Source organism: Aricia agestis, chromosome 13, assembly GCF_905147365.1.
Source record: "Aricia agestis chromosome 13, ilAriAges1.1, whole genome shotgun sequence".
NCBI lineage: Eukaryota > Metazoa > Arthropoda > Insecta > Lepidoptera > Lycaenidae > Aricia > Aricia agestis.
The window spans coordinates 7,272,807-7,295,953 of record NC_056418.1 but is presented as its reverse complement, the minus strand read 5'-3'; the positions used below and the strand labels follow the sequence as shown (position 1 = coordinate 7,295,953).

Genomic DNA, 23,147 nt, shown 5'->3' with positions numbered 1-23,147 from the left:
CTCTCTGAGACCATGATGCCATGAACCGAACTAAACTTTTTGTATCAAAGGAAGTTTGATATTTGTTTAGATTCTGGTATAAAATAAGTTCTAAGTATTTTTGATATAGCTGCGTCACCACAGCTTCCTCGTGTCACTCAATAGTTACAATTTCAGCAATCAATAATTTAAAAATAGTCTGCATTCGAAAGTGGGACGACCAGTGGACTATGGTTTGTAAATCTTGTTGGAATCCCTTCGAAATTAAAGTTTTTTTAATGAAATGAGGAGGCAAACGAGCAATGAAACGGGTCACCTGATGGAAAGCAACTTCCGTCGCCCATAGACACTCGTAGCATCAGAAGAGCTGCAGGTGCGTTGCCGGACTTTTAAGAGGGAATAAGGTACTTAATAGGGGAGGGTAGGGATGGAAAGGGAAGGGAATAGGGGAGGGTAGGGAAGGGAATAGGGTAGGGGTTTGGGCCTCCGGTAAACGCACTAATTCGGCGAAACACAGCGCAAGCGCTGTTTCACGCCGGTTTTCTGTGAGAACGTGGTATTTCTCCGGTCGAGCCGGCCCATTCGTGCCGAAGCATGGCTCTCCCACGTTATAGAAGATGTACGATGGTAAAAAACCTTATCAGTTGTCATTTCTCAAAGCCTACATTTCATTCCTCTTGAATGTTAAGGAAGGTATTTTTGGAATACATTTTTAAAAACTTTCGCAGTCGGGTAAAATAAAGCATAACTTCTAGAAGTCATTACTATTCATAAAGCCTTCTCCGGTCTTACTATGTTTAAAATGTCCTGAAGGTGAATGCCCAAAAATGTATGGACCAAAAACCCGGAATCGATTGAAACCATTTATATGTGGCATAGTAGACTACTTATATTGTATCCCAAATACAATGTCCTTTTTGGATTAAACAATCACCGAGTACTTTAAAAACGATCGTAACTAATTGACTTTTCTTATAGGAATCTATATGATATTCAGGACGACGCGATGCTACAAACGATATACGATAGTGTGGCGATTAGTACGTAGTAAAAACATTTTTAATACAGATATACAGTGTTGTAATTATGTATTTATGAATTTAATGTTTAAAATATATTTGTCACTTTTATATCTGACAGTATAGAATGTTAGTTTGGTATAGAAAATAATCTGTATAAAATATGTACTGTTTTTTAGAAGTACACGATATCGGTTATATGATCGTTTTTTTTTATAAAATAAGGGGACAAACGAGCAAACGGGTCACCTGATGGAAAGCAACTATACTGTCGCCCATGGACACTCGCAACATTAGAAGAGCTGCAAGTACGTTGCCAGCCTTTGAAGGTTTGCAGGTCGTATTGAAAATATAGTGACAGTTTATTTCAGAGTTTTACAGTGCGCAGCAGAAAGTTACGCAAAAAACGCACGGTGGAAGACTGCCACTCATCAAAGTGATGAGGATGGTATATTTTTTGCGTGGGGCGATAGCGAAAATTTGCAGGTGGTATGATTCCGAACAATTTCTTAGAGCACTCCCAGTGATACAACCGATAGAGGATGTAGAGTGAAGCCACTTGTGATTTAGTTTATTCTTAAAATATATTATATTTGACATACTTTTTTAGGATTCTGTACCCAAAGGGTAAAAACGGGACACTATAATTACTGAGACTTCGATGTCTGTCCGTCTGTCTGTCTCCAGGATCTTACTCAAGAACCGCTATAGCTAGACTTCTGAAATCTTCACAGATTGTGTATATCTGATGCCGCTGTAACAACAGATGCAGGCTCCCATACAACAAACGTGATTTTTTGCCCTTTTTGGCTCTTAATCTATAATGGCTATATTATGTAGACACATGATTTTTTTTTACGAAATCCTCAATTATGTGTGTACTTTAATATTTAATAGCAAAATTAAAATAAAATAAATAATCCCATACAAATTACAATTTTTCCCTACTTTCGCTCTATAATGGTACGGAACCATTCGTGCGCGAGTCCGACTCGCACTTGGCTGATTTTTTTTCTATTTAATTGTACATTATTGTCTATCAACATCGCTTTCACGAGAAAGATCACAAAAACAAAGGAAATAACTAGTTGATTCGAAGTAGATACCACACTGTGTATCTGAGATTTATTTTTTCAAATAGTCGGTTTCAGTTATGGTTTAGAAAAAAATGAATTGCATATTTTCAGTCTACTATTTATGCTCTACTTTGCTGTACATAAATTATTTTAATCGACTATGGTTATTATTAGTACAGGTTTTTTTTGGGCATAGTCCTTTGTTTTCCTATTGAAAACAAAACAATATTATGTTGTTGGTCGTGCAATTTGCTTTGGTACCTATATGATACGTGTCCCACATTCTAGAAATCTGAATGAAAATTTATTGTCTCAGTCATAAAATTCCTCGTGGACACAAACTGATATGTAAAAATTTTAATAGTTTAAATTGTGAATAGCTCTAAAACATTCGTTATTGTGTACTTGGGGGCGACTCAAATGTTTAAGAATCTGTTAAAATTTGAGATTACGCTTTAGCTATGTCCACACTATGCAACTTCATCTTCAATTTTCGTCATCATCTTTTTATTCAACTTTCGTTTGCCATATTCAATAATTGAATGCGTCAAAATCCACGTGCGTTGGAAAGAAAAGTGTCATAGCGTCGCGGGCATGCCTCACGTGCGATGTTGACTGCGCTCTATAACGCAAAAGACACAGTGTGGATAAAGCTTTTGTGTCTCTTCTTACATGTAATGTTACCTGTTTAGACTCTCTTTCATAAAGGCTTGCAACAAAGTTTTTGATAGACGGAGCCCCCGACAACTTTGATATACAAAGTTTTTAATTAAATGTGTCTAATGGCCCGTCTCGTATTTACCCCTTCGCGAGGAGGATCTTTGAAAACGCTGAACTTTGTGGAAATTATTCTAGGAGGTTTCTAGAAATTTGACTGTTGAGCTTGAGTGTAAAATGCACTCTAAAACGAACGCTGTCGAGAAAGAAATGTCTAAATTCCCGCGCATTGCCTTAAGTTTTTAGTTTTCAAAGAAAATACTCTACATAGAGGTCTGATGTCTCCTCTTCAATGTGATTGTGTACTGTTGATGAACTTAAGACTTAATTGTAAATATACTATTAACTAAATCAACAACTTTTATCCTACGAACTATATTTAGGGTCTGTTTCACCACTTTCTGATAATCCTATATCCACCACTTAACTTGACAGATGAAGTATGGAGAATCTGTCAAAACAGTTGTGACTGGCCTATTCGGCACTTTATCAGAAAGTCGTGAAACAAGCCCTTAGTCTTTCTTTAATGGAAATAATCGTTTCTCATCGCCTTGCTAAGATTAGCAACTTTCTTTCATTCTCATTATTATCTATATAGGACGTTCGATTTGATCTTTAATCTCTTTTGAGGAAAAATTAATACAAGTAAACAGCGTCCTTTACCCTTATATAGCTGTGTTTATTTGGTGCTTACGTTTCGGCGTATTCGGTACGTGACTTTGGTGTAGAAACTATGCCCAGCTTAATCTTACTTTGCGATATTATCTACTAGCTGTTGCCCGCGACTTCGTCCGCGTGGACTTCAGTTTATAGCGCGCGATGTCAACAAAATTGGTGTCAAAAGCTTTTATAAAAAAACCCTGGTACCCCTTAAATCAATACAGCTGTGCAGTGTGCAAACAATAAGTACTTCATTTTTGTATGTTAAACTTTATATATTATGCCAAATTTTAAAGCTTATTTAGCCCCCCAATTACACAACTTTACCCATAAACTATTTATCATTGATAGGTTTAGCCCCAATTTCACCAACGTCTGTTAGTGTTAACAGCTTGTTAAAATATCCTGTCTTCTCTTTCATTCATATGAAAAACAAAACAGCTAACGTGATACTAATTCGAGCATTAACTTTAACAGTCGTTGGTGAAATTTGGTCTTAAGGTTACGTCACTGCCTGCACAGATAAAGTACTGAGTTATTTAATACCGTAGAATAGATATAACAATCGAAAAAATCGAGACTTAAATGTAGGATGATACCACCTCTTATAGAAAGACTTTTGAGCAAGCGTCAGCGCGATGTAGAAGACGCACGGCGCCATCTATTATGAATTTTTTGAACAAATTTACGACCCTTACAACCCTTTTTTCCAGTAAAAAAGTAGCCTATGTCCTTTCTCAGGCTTTAGACTATCAGTATACAAAATTTCATTACAATCGGTTCGGTAGTTTTGGCGTTTGGCGTGAAAGCGAGACTGACAGACAGACAGACAGACAGAGATACTTTCGCATTCATAATATTAGTACAGATTATGTGCACACTGCACAGCTGTTTTTGGGTATTTTGATTAATTAAGGGCCGCGCTACACCGGAATGGCAGCGGCGAGGCAAGCACTTTCAGCGCTGCCATTCCGGTGTAGCGCGGCCCTAAGAGGGGTACCACTTACCAGGGTTTTAAAAAGTTTTTAAATTTGACACAAATTTTGTTGACACCGCGCGCTATAAACTAAAGTCCACGCGGACGAAGTCGCGGGCAACAGCTAGTTATGAATAAAAACAATAATATATAATAAAGTAGGTACCGTATGATTAGTTCTGTTATAATAATGAAGTAAAAAATAAAGCGCCATCTGTTTTCTTATATTAGAATTAAAATGTTTTCATATATTAGAATTAAATTGATATATTTTCTGGATGGAATATAGGCCACAACACAAGACACTCGAACTCCTTAGAAATGCAGTAGGAGTTCTATAAGATAAGATAGATTGATTATTATTATAGCGATAATATTATTAAACATAATATTCTAACGTATTAAAAACTATAAACAAAAACATAATAACTAATAAGTATGATTAGTTTTATGTTCCAACGAAGTAAAAAAAAAGCGCCATCTGTTGCATCGTATTAGAACTAAAATGTTCATTGCATCGCGTCGATATATTTCTGGATTTTTTATAATATTATACATAAAATATATTTAAGATTTTTGAAATATTATTTTAATACACATCCAAGACCCAGGAACATTGAAAACTTTTTGTTCCGCCTGCGGGACTCGAACCCAGGACCCCCGGGATGAGCGCTGGCCTGCGCAATGCGAATTCATTTTCATCGATATTTTCATGGAAATAAGATATTTTCCCACATCAAAATGTAGCCTATGTCCTTTCTCAGACTCTAGAATAACTGTGTACAAAATTTCATTGCAATCGGTTCAGTAGTTTTGGCGTAAAAGCGAGACAGACAGACAGACAGACAGAGATACTTTCGCATTTATAATATTAGTTTTTGGCGTGAAAGTGAGACAGACAGAGAGACAGACAGACAGAGATACTTTCGCATTTATAATATTAGTATGGATTAGTATAGAAGTATAGATACATAAAATATATTTAAGTAAAAAATAAAACGCCATCTGTTGAATCGTATTAGAACTAAAATAAAATAAAACGCCATCTGTTGAATCGTATTAGAACTAAATTGCATCGATATATTTCTGGATTTTTTATAATATTATACATAAAATATATAAAATATATTTAAGATTTTTGAAATATTATTTTAATACACATCCAAGACCCAGGAACATTGAAAACTTGTTCCGCCTGCGGGACTCGAACCCAGGACCCCCGGGATGAGCGCTGGCCTGCGCAATGCGAATAAATTTTCATCGATATTTTCATGGAAATAAGATATTTTCCCACATCAAAATGTAGCCTATGTCCTTTCTCAGACTCTAGAATAACTGTTTACAAAATTTCATTGCAATCGGTTCAGTAGTTTTGGCGTGAAAGCGAGACAGACAGACAGACAGACAGACAGACAGACAGACAGACAGAGATACTTTCGCATTTATAATATTAGTATAGATTTTGTACGGCGGGGTCTTCGTACCCTGTACACTACTTATTGAATAACAGAAAACGTGTAATATTGAAAAAGAACTCATCTGGATATTTTTTTGCACAGGGAAAGGTTTCATGTTGTTTTTTAACCGACTTCAAAAAAGTAGTATGCTTTTATTATTCACAACTAACTTTGTCGTTTATGAACCGATATTCTTTTCCTGTTGTAAACATGGGCGCCAGCAGGGGGGTGCCAGGGGGTGCACTTGCACCCCTTGGAAATCTCGAGATCAACAGGAATTATTGAAATAAAAAGCATTTTGTAACCCTATTACCATGCCGTACAAGGATAGTTCGTAATGTTTCGGCACTAATTGCTTCATATTGACGTAAATAGACAGTCACTGTTGTTCGTAAAAAGTGAAAAGAAAAGAGCAGAAAGAAAACTAAAATTTGCACCCCTTGGAAATTATTTCTGCCGGCGCCCATGGTTGTAAATAAAATAACATACTAACATCTCAAAGGCCCATGATAAGGTGTTGTTACCGGTATTTTCAGTTGTAGATTTGAACATAATTTCAAATCCAAAGTAATTTAAATGTTAATAAAATAAAATCTTTCTCTGCTATATCTGTACGGATTCGAAATAAAATTTTCATTTGGACGTCTGAATTAAATAAGATTTTCAGACGAGATAAGTTAGATGAGGAATTAAACAGAAGTTAAAACGTCTCGTCGGCTATCTCGCCACTCGAGATATCTATATCGATCTCAATAAAATCGTTTACTGTCGATACTCGCGATGTTCGAATTTACGAGACACACCTTATCTTGTATCACCTTGTATGTTTGCCGTGCATAAAACCATTACGATCAAAACTTGAGAAGGTGCTTGTAGCATCAGAGAAAAAGTAAGATGGCAAACCTACGTTTCTGAAGTTTTTTATTGGTTTACCCTTTGACGTTAGGGCCGGGACACATAAACACGATACGACGTCGTGTCGTACCACGATGCGGCGTCTCGTCGTGGGAATCTACGACGAGCATCGTAAAAAACTACGTCGCGACATCGTAACGCGACGTCGCATCGTAAAACGACGTTATAAATAATCGGCCAAGTGCGAGAGAACAGGAGTCAGACCAAGAGAACAGAAGGGTTCCGTACCATTATAAAGCAAAATTAGGCCAAAATTGTGTTTTTTGTATGGGAGCCCCCTTAAGAGGATTCCACACCGCCGTTTTTCCATACAAACGCTGTCCCCTGTTTCCTCCCTGAATAATGCCGGTAGAGTTATGATTTTTTTCCTGAATATCTATGGCCACTATTAGCATGTCCCTATGTTTTCTTTTTTTTCATAATTTAATTATTAAAAAAGATAAGAACGTCCAAAAACCCAAAAAAATGGCCAGAATTTCCTCTGTGTTCAAACACCCAGAAAACAAAACTGACTAGAATATACAAAAAAAATAAAACATAGGAACACAGCTCAAGCCTTGTTTTAATTCTAAATAAAAAAAATACTTAAATCGGTTAAGTTTTGGAGAAGGAATCAGCGGACTACGAATCGAAGATTTTCTGTTCTTTTATTAGAACTTTTGTCGTGTTGTCTCTATCGCGCTCTACGGTGGGAGACTTGAGATTGGTGAGACAGCAATACATTTTCAAATACCTATTTTCAATTTCTCTCTCCCCTGGTGTATCCTCTTAATTTTTTATTTTATTTTAATGTTATTACTAAATATTATAGTACACATATAACTAAGTACTTTGAGAAAAATTCAAGTACCTACCTGTTGCCATTATTGATATAGAGCAATAAAGGCCAAAAAAAAAAATAAGTTTGTTGTATGGGAATAATTAAATATTAATTTTATTTTGTTTTTAGTATTTGTTGTTAAAGCTGCAACAGATATACATAATCTGTGAAAATTTTAACTCTCTAGCCAGTGGCGGATTTACCAATAGGCTAAGTAGGCTGAAGCCTAGGGTGGCAGATTTAGAGGGGCGGTAAATTTAGCCCCATTTTTTTATCTTACAGAAATAAAAAATCCCACCAAAAACATTTATTGTAAAATATTGCCGAGACGACCACATATTAGGTTTACGGTTTAGGTACCCTGTGAAAAAGATATTTATTGTGATCTCATGTAGAGCCAAGTTTCTGAATCTACACGGCCTAACTCTACTGACCCTTACTAACTTAAACAAATACTACATACCAGTAAATATGTATGGCATCGCCGTTTCGCTACCGCACAGGGTGAAACCTTGTGTGGTCTTCTCAGCAAAAATTTTCAAAAAATGATTTTGGTGGGATATGATTGTGAACTAAACTAATGTATTCAATTTCAAAGGTCAGTTATAGGGGCGGCAACAGGCGGCAAATTTGGAAATCCGCCAAAAAATCTGTCTCTTGCTATTACCGTTCTTGAGTTACAGCTTGGAGACTGACAGACAGACAGACGGGCAGACAACGAAGTCTTAGTAATAGGGTCCCGTTTTTACCCTTTGGGTACGGAACCCTAAAAAGTACGTATCTTCATACATTTTCAGACTGATTTTAAGCGTTCGACTACACTATTGGCCTACTAAGACCCAATTTCACCAACATCTGTTAATGTTAGCAGCTTGTTAAATGTCATGTCTTCTCTTTCATTTATATGAAAAACGAAAGAGGTAAAGTGATACTAATTAATTGGTGAAATTGGGTCTTAAAGTCTATAGTCTGCGAGAACTCAGTTTCAATATGGCCGCTATCATTGTTTATCAATATTGCTCTGATTGAACGAAATGAGTGAACAATCGCTTAGCGGGTTTATGTTATATGGGACAGCCGGCCAATCGGACTGAAACGAATTGGCTCGCCCTCAATTTGTCATAAGGGTGAGCTATACTTGTACATCGATTGCCTCGCACTATGTGATTTTTATTTCAACAGTTTACACTACACTGCGCTTAGATATTATGACTATTAACAATTACTGTATCTTATGTAGTAACAGTGGTGTCTGCTTCCCATAACTCCATTCCTGTTGATTTCTTGTCTTATTCTTACATATATAATATTTTTTCTTTTTTTTACTAGGTCGCTTTTTGTATGTTGATTTGTTTGACCCTCAGATGGTGCTCTACCTCAAATTCTCAAAAAAATGTACATCTGTCAAATCCCCAGATTAGACAGGTAGATTTCAGAATTAAAGATGCTTACGTAACAAACTAAAAACAAGTAAAATATTATGCCCATTGCCCATTGACATTATAAGCTAAACATTTTCACTTGCATATCTAAAATATATTTGAGCAAAAATAAAAATATTTTATAATGATTACACTGCGTCGGGAGTCGGGACGTAGTGACGTTAATAGAGCGAATCCAGATTTCAAATTGGCTCAGATTGAAAGAAAATCTCGAGAGACTCTCTAGAATATACATCTTATATTATACACGGTGCATATAAATGCAAGTCTGCATTAGATACCTATATTATGTACCTCCAGTGTATTATAAAATGTAAAGCGATGTCTGTAGTCTGTACTGTTAAATACTGCAGATATTTAAGAGAAATTGTCCCTTGAAAATGCTAAGAGTAAAAATCATATGAAACGAATAACAATTTATCCTTTTTGCATCTAGATTAAATATATAGTTACTGTACCTACATTAAAATAATTGACAATCATTATTGTATGTTAATCTCTACTAATATTTGAAATACGACCATGCCTGTCTTGACGTCCTTGACGTTCAAACAAATGAGCCGACTTTAATGAAATTGGTTTTGGATTCTTTGAGTCCAAGGAAAAGATAGGGTAGTTGTAATCAAAGAGTTTCCTGGAGTATTCCTATACTTTTTCCTCTACAACGATCTAGCTCAACCATAAAAGTCGTATTGTATAATTATCTATATATTTAAACGTGAGAGAAAAACTTTGTAACCCTTTTTACGAAAAATGGGGAAACGTAGGTGCATGAAATTTCGCACAGTTGTAGTTTATTTGGAGAAGGAGTGCAACGAGCCAATATTATTTTAAAATTATGCTTTTATCTATATTTTTAACAAATAAAACGTTACACACACTACGACACTACTACTAAAAAAGACAGATTTTTGAGTGACAAGCCTATACATACGAATTATACTCTTTTATTTATGGTTGAAGTCTGTTGACAACAAGTTCACAAATTGAAAATGGATTATTGTTTTTTTATTTAATTTTAGATATTATTAGACAATGCTTAAACGGCCAGTCTGAGATCAGCTGAGTCCCAGAGACAAGAATTGAAAAAAACTATGATGAAGTCAATATTTTTTCACAAAATATATGTACTTAGTAGTCCTAATGTCGTTGCGAGTAAGGTCGAATTTCGACCATTGGGCGATCATAGCTAGTTATTATGAATACATTTTTTTATTTTACGTTTTTCAATGTAGTTCGGTCGTCGTATGTTCAAATTGAAGGCTTAATCTGCTGAAAGTTCTATAATTCATTAATGCATTGCCTAGAGTCCGAGCTTTGAACAAAAGTTGGGTTCGTCATATAACCAAACTCTAAACTCAGCAGTCTACGCGGTTAAAGTTACCGGTAGAGTCTACTTTGTCATAAATTAAATACTTTGAAATGAAACTTTATACCAGGAATATTTAAATATTCTATCAAGAATTCGACTTGTCGTCCAGGTAGACATTAAAAAGTATTTTTCAGGTTAAGTATATTAAGATTTAGTGAGTAATAAAGTGTGTAGGTCCATACGTCATTTGTCTAATCTTGTCAGTTAAAATTTAACGTAATATGTATATTTTTATGATTACTTACCAATAATTTCATAACAACTTATGTTAATCTCCATAGATTTGAATCACTCTTCATTAAATTAAAGTTACGTAACAATTAAACGTCTCTGAATGTGGCCGTTAGGGTGTAATCTTTTTTAACCGACTTCCAAAAAACGAGGAGGTTATATGTTCGGCTGTGGATATTTTTTTTTCAACATAGACGATGTTCCTTTATTAATTTCAGTTCAAACATTGGTCGAAATAAGGCTCAAACTAATCTACACTTACTGTTTTGCATTTCAAAACTATATGAATAATTTAACGTTTGGTTTTGTTTGTATTTAATAGTGAATATTATTCGGAAACCACAGTTTCATTTTTCCGGCCTAAAAGCCGGTACGCGGCCGCCTGTATATTATCTAAAATGTTCTAAAATGAAATTCGTGTAGCATTCGCAACATTTACTCAACATTTCAAACTGTTTATATGACTTCCCATTAAATTTTAACTTCGTGTTTTATATGATTTTATTAACTGCAATATTATGTGGAACATAATAACGAAACTTTTTTCTAAAAAGTTATTCGTTATTCAGAATCAGACAAATAACGAGTAACCCTCAGACTAAATGAAGGAATCAAAAGAGTAAGGTCAAATCGCATGCCTCGACCAGTTAAATTTTAAAACATAACAAATGTAAATGAAGTAATAAAAAAATAACAAAACAATACCCCTTCGTACTTATAAATTAGTTTTATTGCATGGTGTCGTGATATGTGAATTTCACATACTTTTGCGTAAAACCGAGTTTAGACTTACTTTTACCATGTCCATTCTCAAGACAAAAAACATTATAGTCCGCTATAATACCTGTCCCCATGAATAGATTTTTTGTAGCTGTCTTAAACATTTACAGGGTTGGCAACTGCAAAAAGTTTCACGTATGAAAAGTTCTTGTTAGCTTTACAAATATGTTTATTGTATTTAAATTGTTTTTAAATACACTTACTGGATTTTGAGTGGTCCTAAAAATTAAATACAATAAGAAATAGGCGTAATAAACACAACAAAATGAACAACCGTTGGCAGCCCTGTGCGAGCAACGAGACGGTGAGATGCGCTTCATCGATATGCTAAGTGGGATATAAATACGGGAGCGCTGATGATAAAATCCACTTACTGCGATTAACGCGCGCCTCGCGATTACTGCGTCCATCACCGCCCAACGAGCAGATGCTCACCTGATGGGGGAACTCTTGTGAGCCTAGGTATATAGGGCAAACTGTTTTGCAGTTATCATATTATTGGATCCTTAGATTTCATATAAACTTAAAGTGACAATAACTTTGGCCATATATTCTCGTTTTAAGTAGTTTTTAGATATTTATATTGTTGTCTTTAGTCTTTAATAGCGTTAAAGTTCAACGTATGAGCTGACTTGTTCAGTGTCAATGGTTTGCAGCGATAATTTATGTATGAATGTTGCTGGTTTCAGTACATTCAATTCCTGACTTTTATTTTAATGTAGGTACGTCCACAAAGTTATTTAATTCAACGCCACATTTGAAGTTTAACTTCTTTTATTTGCTAGAAATATTCAAATCTTTGCATCAGGATCATTATGCCTAATGGTGCCGTAGAAGGGACATTACCTTTATAGCGTAATGCAGAAAAGTCTAGAAACCGTAGCCTTCATTTCGAAATCTTGCGGAACGAAAGCTTTTGTTAGTTCAGTTAAATTTAACCCAGTTTCAGTTATAACGCTGTTCTGAGAAAACCATTGTTGCGAATATTAGGATCATAGATTTTATTGGCCCATAAAGCGACTGTATTTACCTCCACGTCGGTAACTCCCCTCGTGCGTACAGCTGCAAACAACATATGAATAAATCGTATTTTTGGCTCTCAATAATTGTTTTTGTGATCTTGTGTTCATATTTTTGGCTTCGAATCTTGTAAAATACATATCTCTCCATAGTAATAAATAATATAATTGTGGAGACAGAAGGTACCTCTGTTGCAAAGGTAACAGACATTATCACCTAAAGCTTAAACCGATTTAGCTATATTTGGCGTGGAGATACTTTGAGCCCTTGTAAAGGACATATTACATAGTTTTTATTCCGGAAAAAAGTACGGTTCCAACGCGAATCGCGATACACGAATTTCGGTGCAAAGAAATGAAGGGCGGACGAAGTGAAGTTTTAACCAAAACAACGCGTAGAAGCAAAATATCATATTCGTCTGTTTCATTTATTTAGGCTGCCGGTCCAATTAAATTAATCAAATTATCATAATCTGTTATCCTATTAGGGGTAATATAATGTGATAAATTAGAATTGGTTACGTCATTCGTAGATGTATAAAATAACATTAGTGATTAGACCATGTGAAAAAATATATTTTTATCTTTGCCTTTGCTTCAAATGCAATGAAAATAAGATTGAATCTAAACCGCTAGCTTATAGTATTAGAAGTCAGAAGTTTCCTTAAGATGTTTGCCTTAATTCTTGAGTGCAGACTGCAGATTTCAAAAATGGAATACTGCAGAAGCCAAGCTGTTCTAAGTTCTAAGTTCTAACACATGATGAGCAATAAGAAAATAACTCAGAATGGATATTGCTTTGGACAGTAACAGTTATAGTCGCCTTAAGATTTTTAATTCTATTCCATTTTCGAAAGCAACGATACTCAGTGGTAAATTAAGATTAACAAGAATCAAAAGCCAAGAAGGCAAACATCCTAAGGAAACTTCTGACCTCTTCCTTGGGTTAACTTAAACCTAGAGTAGCGCAAGCGTTAGGCGTCAAATATTATTGTACAACAAGGTTTGTTTGGTTTTCACAGTCTAACAAGTGGTCCAGTGTACAACGATGGGGTATAAAAATATATATCGCATCATTATTTCTAAGAGCATGGCCACATTGCTCCGTTGCTTTACATATTATGCATCGTCGCAGTCGCGACGCACCGATTTTTAACATAACATTCTGTAGATTGAAAGGTATATTTCTGTAAACATCTTTGAAAGAAAAAATAAACGAAAATGCAGAGATTCGTAGGTATAAGATCATGCTAGCTCGTCTTCTAATTTCTATCTCTAAGATTTTAGTATGCGATGCTATGTTAATGCGTTGCGTCGTCTCTTGCTGGACAGATAGAAGATAAAATGCAAAGTCTTCTATTCTTTTACCGCGCGTCAACTCAACGCAACGGTGACGTTGCAATGTGGATTGACGCTAAGGGCGCGTTCAGACTTGCGCGTTTCCTGCACTACAGCGAAAAACGCGCGCGTCTGAACGCGCCGTAACTCGTGAAGTGGGCGTATCGATAATTAACTGTATGCGCAATGAAATCCGAAACGGGGTAAACTATCGGCTGTACGGTGCCCGCTGTGTAAACACGGGGACGTTCGTCATAACTCCATCATTTTATATTTCCCGTCGTAACGTGACGGGTGACGTCACGGCTGTGTAATGGCCGCCGTACACGAGGCACAGTCGCTATTATGTCGATGATTGATAATAATGAGTCGTCTATTATATACTAATATTATGAAGATGAAAGGTTTGTTTGCCACGAATAGGCCTCGAAAGTATTGGACCGATTTTGATGAAATTCGGCATAAATATAGAGTTGACCACGGCAAAGGGCATAGGCTTATTTTTATTGCTGAAAAAATTATAGTTTCGGCGAAATTAAAATCGTAGGAAATATTGACATGAACTTTACCTTCGAATTTTTTTCTAGTTAGTAATCGTAGCACGAAGCTACGAGTTTCGTAGCACTAAGCTACGGAAATCGTAGAGGCTACGCAGAGTCTAGGATACCAAGGTGCAGTACTTCGCTTACAAAGTGTTGAGTTTCACTGTTATTGTTTTCCCAGGGATTATAAGGATTTTACCTCCTTGTCTGTTCAGGTCAAACTATAAAGACCTGTTTTAAAAATAAAATAATTCACATTCTTATTTTAATAGTGAAATATCACTCTCTTTATTCATAAAAATTAATAATAATAATGCACAGATACCTTATAAATTGAATGTAGCAAAACAAAGTGATATTACTTTAGGGTGTGTATGAGTCCCCTGCATAGAGTATATTGTAAAATTAGCAGCGCTAAAAGAGTAACTTTTTTTTAACTCTTGTATGGGAAAGTCCATGACGCTTTCATGGTTTTCCATACAAATCACAAAAAAAATTGCTCTTTCAGCGCTGACACTTTCACAGTAAACTTTATTTAAGGGACATAATATGCACCCTAAGGTATTATCACTAATTAGTTTTGTTACATCCAGTATCCTGTATATTAGAGATGTGCCTATCATGACTTTGGCCGACTAGCCGATTAGTCGGTTGCAAAGTAGCCGACTAATCGGCCGACTAGTCGGCCAAGCCGATCATGGTTTCGGGTGTTTCCTTAACGCTTTGTTACTGGCGATTCGCGGGTAAGTCGCACATATTATGCCGCCTGCGAACGTATCAGATCGTGTTATTTTTTGTTTACGTTATTAAAAGATATTGACGCGACCGAAATTCTGCGACTCACGTCTCACAAAATTACGCTCGTTTGGCTTCACCCTAATAGTACACAAGTTTGTCAGTTAAGATTTATGTTAGACCACTTAGTTACCTAACAATGATGTAGATGCATTGCTTCCTGTTTACAACTAAATTGCGCTTTCGAATGTTTCCGTAACTTTATCTTTTAGGATTCTTTACTCGAAATAAGGTTACTTAAAACTGTGGGGTAAATTATGTGTGCGACTGTGATAGCTATACACTATGATAGGAATACACTATGATCCAAACTACGAATGTAGTCACAAAACTTTATACAATTTGAATGTTCAAATAATGAAATTTTCTGACTAGCCTCGTTGTTTGGACGGTAGTTCAACAGAACATATTATATTTTGTTGTCGCTATATTTTAATACATAGTATTATAATTACTCATGTTGTAATACAAATACAAAGATTAAAATTAAAAAGGGCTTTTATACTACTTCATCTATCCTGGTCGCACTTGGCCATTTAATTGTTACGCAAGGTTGAGCACTTTCACTGCCTTATCATTCACCGATAAGCTACAGTTTGCTGACCGCTGACTGATAACGTTACAGCCAAATATCGATTGAAAATAAGTAGCGTTTATTATCTGCTTACCCAAATTAAATAGAGTAAGGCCACTTGCTACTTGTTGACCGTCCATTTTTCTACAGTAAAGTCTGTATCTTATCTTATCAGACTTATTATTGTTTTAAACAATAAGTAATAGAAATTGAAAATTGAAACTGAAAGGATAATTATGAACAAAAAGATACACAATCTTTTAAAATATCCACAATTGAATTTAGATACGTTTATACATTTTAAGAAGTCAATTAAAACTTGAAAGTCCTGTCCCAAAAGAAATTATATGTATTTTTAGGGTTAAAATATCAATGAATTAACTAATTTTAAATTTTGCAAGTCTCGCTGAAACTCGACAACGGCTGAACCGATTTAGTTGATTATAGTCTAGACATATTTGTGGAAGTCCAGGGAAAGTTTTAATTAAGGCCCAGTAGTCCCTAAAATTAGCAGGTCGATGTCTGTCAGTACGAATATCGACGTAAAGGACATTCAAATAACATTCATAATAGCGCGCCTTGTACAGTGGCGGTTACGCGCTCGCCGCGTGCCTTGATAATAGGAAATAGGAGAAAAACCTTTTGTTTTTAGTATTACACAAATTAAATATAGATATCAACGTTTAGGTTAGGTTACAACAAATGTACTACATTTTTTGTTTTTACAAGAAAGTGTGTAATTTAGCCATAAAATGACTTAATTATGAAAAATAGCGTTATAACAGTCATCTTTGAGATCGATTTTCTATCGAGCAGAATTTTTCAAATTGTGTTCTGATATACCTTTGCGTTTAGGAAATTTTCTCAATCTTAAAACTGTACTTTTTTATACTTACTTAAATAATGACATTTTCTTTACAAAAAACATTATTTAAAAAACTCATTTTACGTAATTGCAACAACCACAGCTCCTTAAGAGAGAAATGATACGAAGTTCATCGGGACATCTAGTTACATAAAGATATGCCTAGTTAGTGGTTACTGGTTAGCTTCTGAATACATGGCCAGCGGCTATCTGCTAGCGTATTGATAATTGTAATTAAACTTTAACGTTGTTCATGGCGGCCGAAAAGGAAGATCTTCCGACCGAGCGAGATAGCATGCTCGGTCAGGCCGAAGCCCACTGACGTCATTTCAGACGTTGTATATATCTTGCCGTTCTCCGAAACTTTGATAGCGCGATGCAGGAATGTTAGGCGAATTGTGGGTACCGCCACAAAACTATAAGTTGTGTATGCGGTATACCGCTCTATTATTATCAAAGGCGATCGATGACCTAATGTGAATAGAATCAAGACTAGACCAGTGCTAAGTATGTAGTACATGCGGTTTTGCTCGATTGTTTTACTACAAATCGAGTAATAATTACTGTGTGGACCGCAAAACTCACAGCTCGAAGGCTCTCGGGCTCGAGCCGGCTCGATGGAATTAAATATATCGATTTAGAATAAAACTATCGAGTAATGCTGAATGTGTGGACGAAATCCCGAGCCGCGGGTTTTGCTCGACGTTATTGCTCGATCGAGCAAAACCGTATGTGAGTACTTAGCATTATTGGTTCTACCTTGTGTTTAGTTACTGAGCTTAGAGCTGTCCATAGTTCTATGCTAATATTACAATTTTTTTATATATAAGTAATGTTTATTGTTCCCCCGTACAGTATACAGGTAAATTATTACATTTATTTATCTTTTCACAATTGAAAATTTTATTTTATTTGAGTTTTCTATACATTTTTGTTTAAAGGGGTACGAAGATTTTGATTTTTGGCCGACCTACCGTACCATTATTGTTTTTTTTTCGCGTTCACGATATTTTTTTCAAAAATGGATAGCTAACATCAATACAAACAAAAAATAATCTTGGAGAAAACCGCGTAAAGTGTCACATTTCGAAGATATGAGCTGCCAAAGTTTTATCAATATAAGATATTGCAACTTCGGCAGCTCAAATCTTCGAAATGTGACACTTTACGCGGTTTTCTCCAAGATTATTTTTTGTTTGTATTGATGTTAGCTATCCATTTTTGAAAAAAATATTCGTAAACGCGGAAAAACACAATGGCAGAAAGTAGGTCGGCCAGGCTCCATATAAAAATCTTCATTCCCCTTTTACGTATTTAAATTTTTTGATTTGTTGAACTTTTTTACCTTTAATTTTACAACAATCAATTCGCAATATTTTCTAGTACAACAGTGAGTTTATAATATTTTTTATACAATTGTTTTACAACAATATTTTTACAATATTTTGTTATTATACATAGATTTACAACATTTTACTTTTTTAGTTTCTTTATATTATGTATTAAATTTCCTAGTGTACTCCAACATTACAATATTAAATCAAGGACTCTGTTTTATTTTTCAATATTATTTACATTTACCTGTACTGGTTATTTACAATTAACATAATACATAATATTATATTACTTAGATAATTTTTTTATAAATAGCCTACGAATAATAAAAACTAAGGAATCGTAACTCCCATACTATTACCGTTTTAAATTTGGTTCCTTTTGATCTGTCATGTAACGTCAACCTAGTACCGCTCAAGGTCACCTAAATATTGCAAATGTATTGAAAATTGAAATGTGTACCTAAGGTACACTTTTTTGACAAGTATTGTGGAGCATGTTTTTTGACGGAGTTACTTTTCCTTAGTTTTTATTATTCGTAGTAAATAGCTAATATTATTATTGCAATAGTGTCTGTCTATTACCTCTTCATGCTCAAATCGCGTCACCCATGTATTAGATAGGTTTATACACAGGATAGTTTTTTACTGGCAAAATTACAATTCTCGTACGGCAAACGAATTGCTATGCTCGAAAAGGTTGTAGTCTTGTCTGTCTACCTCTCACCTTGTCACGCTTAAACCGCTTAACTGATTTAAGTGAGTGGAGTTACTGTCCCAGGTTGCATAAGATAGTTTTTATTTCGACAGGGTGATTTTTAACTCGGACATCTGGTGCTATTGTAACGCTTACATAACTACAATACGAGTAAAATGAGAGCGATGCAACGATTCTTTAGCGATATATTGTGTTACAGCCCTAGCCTAACCTCCATAATTACGTGGGAGAGCCATGCTTCGGCACGAATGGGACGGCTGGACCGGAGAAATACCACGTTCTCACAGAACAACCGGCGTGAAACAGCGCTTGCGCTGTGTTTCGCCGAGTGAGTGAGTTTACCGGAGGCCCAATCCCCTACTCTAATCCCTTCCCTACCCTCCCCTATTCCCTTCCCTTCCCATCCCTACCCTCCCCTATTACCCTATTCCCTCTTAAAAGGCCGGCAACGCACCTGCAGCTCTTCTGATGCTGCGAGTGTCCATGGGCGACGGATGTTGCTTTCCATCAGGTGACCCGTTTGCTCGTTTGCCCCCTTATTTCATAAAAAAAAAATACAATGAGAGCGTAGTATAATACTTAAGTAATTCTTTTCAACGAATTCAACTAAATCTAGCGACATCTTGTGGCATCATAATATAATCCCTACCCTAACCTCCATAATATAATAAGAGTAAAGTCCCTCTTCTTGTTCCAGGTGGACTGCCCCTTCATAGTGTGCATGACGTACGCGTTCCACACGCCGGACAAGCTGTGCTTCATCCTGGACCTGATGAACGGCGGCGACCTCCACTACCACCTCTCCCAGCACGGCGTCTTCAACGAGGCAGAGATGAAGTTTTACGCCGCTGAGGTTATATTGGGTGAGTGGATACAGAAATGCCCCACCGTCGTGACATACAAACTTACTGCCGCACTCAGAAACATTAATTACTTAAATGTAATATTAATTACTTAAACGTTAATCATAATTAAATGTCTATAGAGTCTAGAGTACGGCGGTTAATATTATCATTTTATCACAGTGACTCTATAGTCTATAGAGCAGTGTTCTGCAAAGGGTGTGCCGCGTTATTCCTAGTTTATAAGAACCAAAAAGGGCAACATCTCAAGACGATCGACGAAAATAATGGGAATTGAGAACAGAGCATCCTCGTACACGCTGATTAATTTCTGGTGTACCTTCAAAATTTTTCATTTTCTAGATGTACTTACCTACCTTGAACACAAAAAATTGCAAAAAAATTGCGGAACACTGCTATAGAGGACACACACAAAACCCTAAAGAATTATCACTTTGTTTTGTTATACCCTGTGTATTCCGTCCCAATAAATTTTTATATTACCTATACAATTTTGGTTTCTACTTTAAAAAGTGGCATGAGGGACATAGACAAAACCTTATGGGAGGTCTGGCTGTGTCATACTCTATCTACATTCTACAACATTAAACTAGACGTGTGGTAAAGCATACAGGGCTTCTGTTTTGTCACACAGGGTCACAGGACCTGGACTAGACTGAAGTTATATTCACGTTGGACTAAAATAGCAAAATCCGGGGTATTTCCGTCTATACTTTATAAACATCCTCGCAAGTCCCAATACGAATTCAACGTGTATTTATAAACTATTACGTCCACTACAATATGCCCATTGGCTGTACAACGCTTCAATTAATTAATTGGAAGCTCCAAGTGATTTTGGCCCATGTGAATTGGGGACGTGAGTGGATCAAGTGGGTAACTAACAATTTGAAATAAATGAGGGCTTTAGGACCGGGAAAATGATTTAAAACCAAAAAAATGTAGATTTCTTGTACAGCTAGATATTATGTTATAGTCATGGGAGCCCTAGAACAATTTTTTTTTAATTAAGTACTATCATAATTTTTTTGTGAGTAGCTCCATTTTGATAAGACAAACAACATTTTTATCTGCGAAAAATCTAGAAAGTGGGAGCTAACAGAGATAGAAAGGATTTCATACTTTGATTTTATGGTCCTAAAATATGGATTGTTCTATTTGTAGGACAATGTTACTCTTAAATTATATGACTATTACCCTACCAATAAACAAATAATCAGCTGGTTAGTGTTCCGTTTTAGGGTTCGACATCAACAAAACTTGGTTGACTACTGAACCCCAAAAAACATAAGAGCATGTTGTAAAATGTTAGTTACCCACTTCATCCGCTCATGTGTTCAACTGTTGTAATGGTCGTTTGAACCGGCGCCCGCGGATGAGTTAATTGACTCTAATGAAACGCCATTCTGGATGTCTCTATGATAGATATAAATGCGGCCGCCTTTTGACCCTGTCTAGTTATGTGGTCTCGTTTTTAAAACAAGACAGGAGACAAGGAAAATTTTCGGAACTGTATTGTCTAATCGGAGAAGGTTCTTTGATTGTTTTGATCCGTAGCAACTGAATTGTGATAAGCTGGTTTCTTAAGAGGGTTTCTTATTACTTATTAGGGAGGAGTAAGAGTTTTTCTGTTATATCAACGAGTAAATAATGAGAGAGAGCTATTCAACTAAAACATTTCATGTGGAGTCAAATTTTTTTACAAAACTTGTTGCCATTTTAATAGCAAATAAGCAAATACAATTTTTTTCTACGTGCGTACGTTGCTCGAAACTGAACAATATCGTCGGTTTAACGTCGTACAGTGTACGTTTCGGGTGCGGGGAATTTATCTGCGTGAGTACTCACAAAGCGAGTCACGTTCATATCGGCACCATCTTATTCACTGCAGCGACAATGGCTTTTGTGATACCGTGCTCAAAAATTTGCCCCGCCACTCAGCTGATACATATCGGACTTGTTATGCTCAGCTAAAGTACCAGAATTTGGGGAGATTGAAAACTCTTTTATTTTCTTTCACAAGCATGAAATTAATTGAACTTCAGAAATTGTAAAACCTTAAGCGGAGACTTTTTGAGATGGACCACCAATTTTTTTATATATTAAGTATAGCCATTACAAAGGCAGTGATATTGGTTTATGTTCGGCGATGGTAGATAATCATGATTGTCACTATGATTACAAAACTGCAGAACATATACTTAAGAGCGGGCTGCCAAATTTTGCTGTGTTTTTTAATAAGTATTACGATCCCGAAAGACGATTGACTTAAATGAAATTGAGATTTATTTGATCATTGTATATTTATCTCATATTTGCCTAACGGAAAACGCGATTCACTTATTTTGACTCGATAGTTATATTTTTCAAAATTTTGAATCTTTCCGGGCTTTTCAACAAATATCTGTTACACTTATTGAGTTACTATCATTAAATAACTTGCACTACTACAATCACACACTTTACAAAATAATGGCTAAAGGAAATATTAGTATTGTATTTAATTTTTAAGTAAGTAATCATCAAAAACATTTTTGGGACTTACGACATTTACTTTCGTGCTATAATGCGGGAACCGTTGTTACGCGATATTGTTCACTACTAGCTGCAGCACAAAGCACAATGCTTAGTGGCAAGATGCATGGAATAATTGTATTATCACGATAGCGGGGTGTGTAGGCGGGGCTAGCGTGCTTTGATATTTCTGACAGCAGGCTCTTAAACAAATATGCCGTGTAGTTGAGTCTTTCGTCCCAAAAATTCTCGCCTCAATGAGACGAAATACGAAAAAAGAAGAGAAAAAATGTTAAAAATTCATAATAAGTAGTCACTCTGTCGTCCCATTGAAATGAAAATTTTTGGGACGTAAGACTCAACTACTCAAATCTCAATATGCCTACCATTACGTTTATCGCATAAGGTTTAGAAATGGGGCCTTTAAAAATAAAAATAAAACAGGCAATAAATTAAATATAGCTATTCCTGAATGAAATTATAAATAGATGATTCGTCTAAATTTATCCAGGGTTCAATGGATAACCCTAAAATATATTTAGGGTTTCTCGTTACACCAAACCGTGTAAGGTCAAATGTCAATGAGCAATAAATTGAAAAGCCAAATTGACCACTTTCATAGAAAATATTTCAGCCAATTTGTAAAACAAACGAATGATTTTAGGTCGCATTTAAAAAATATATATAAATCAATATATTGGAGCTGCGGAAATAGGAGTTTATTGTGAGCTAGACTTTATTTAAAACTTCTATTAATATAAAACACATTATTATTATTATATATATATATTAGGTTGAAGGCACAATAAGCTATCGTTGTGACTGTTTGGGTGGTATTAATATGCAATATTTATGCATAATTAATATTTTATGATTATTATGAGGCAATTAAAAAATATCAAGCGTTTTACAACGTGCCAGCGTAAGGTTAAATGGGCGTGGGAAAGTAGCACCTCTAACAATAAGCTATAAAATGCATGTTATTATTTTTTATCTTAATTATAATAATAAATTACAAAATTATCATAATCAGGTTACACAATACACAATGTTTATGTGTTTTATTAATGTTTGTATGCGTTATTTTATTCATCCGTATAATATTTATTACTTTGTATTAGATTATTTTTATAATTCAGCA

At 35.5% G+C, this 23,147-nt stretch overlaps 1 protein-coding gene across 1 annotated transcript in view; it reads left to right on the top strand.

Annotated features, from left to right (window-relative positions):
* Window positions 1-23,147, top strand: part of LOC121733371 (G protein-coupled receptor kinase 1) — an 89,477-nt gene that overhangs the window by 51,622 nt on the left and 14,708 nt on the right. The window contains exon 9 of the mRNA XM_042123595.1: window positions 19,327-19,492. Within this exon, the coding sequence (XP_041979529.1) occupies window positions 19,327-19,492 (166 nt within the window). The remainder of the gene's footprint in view (window positions 1-19,326; window positions 19,493-23,147) is intronic.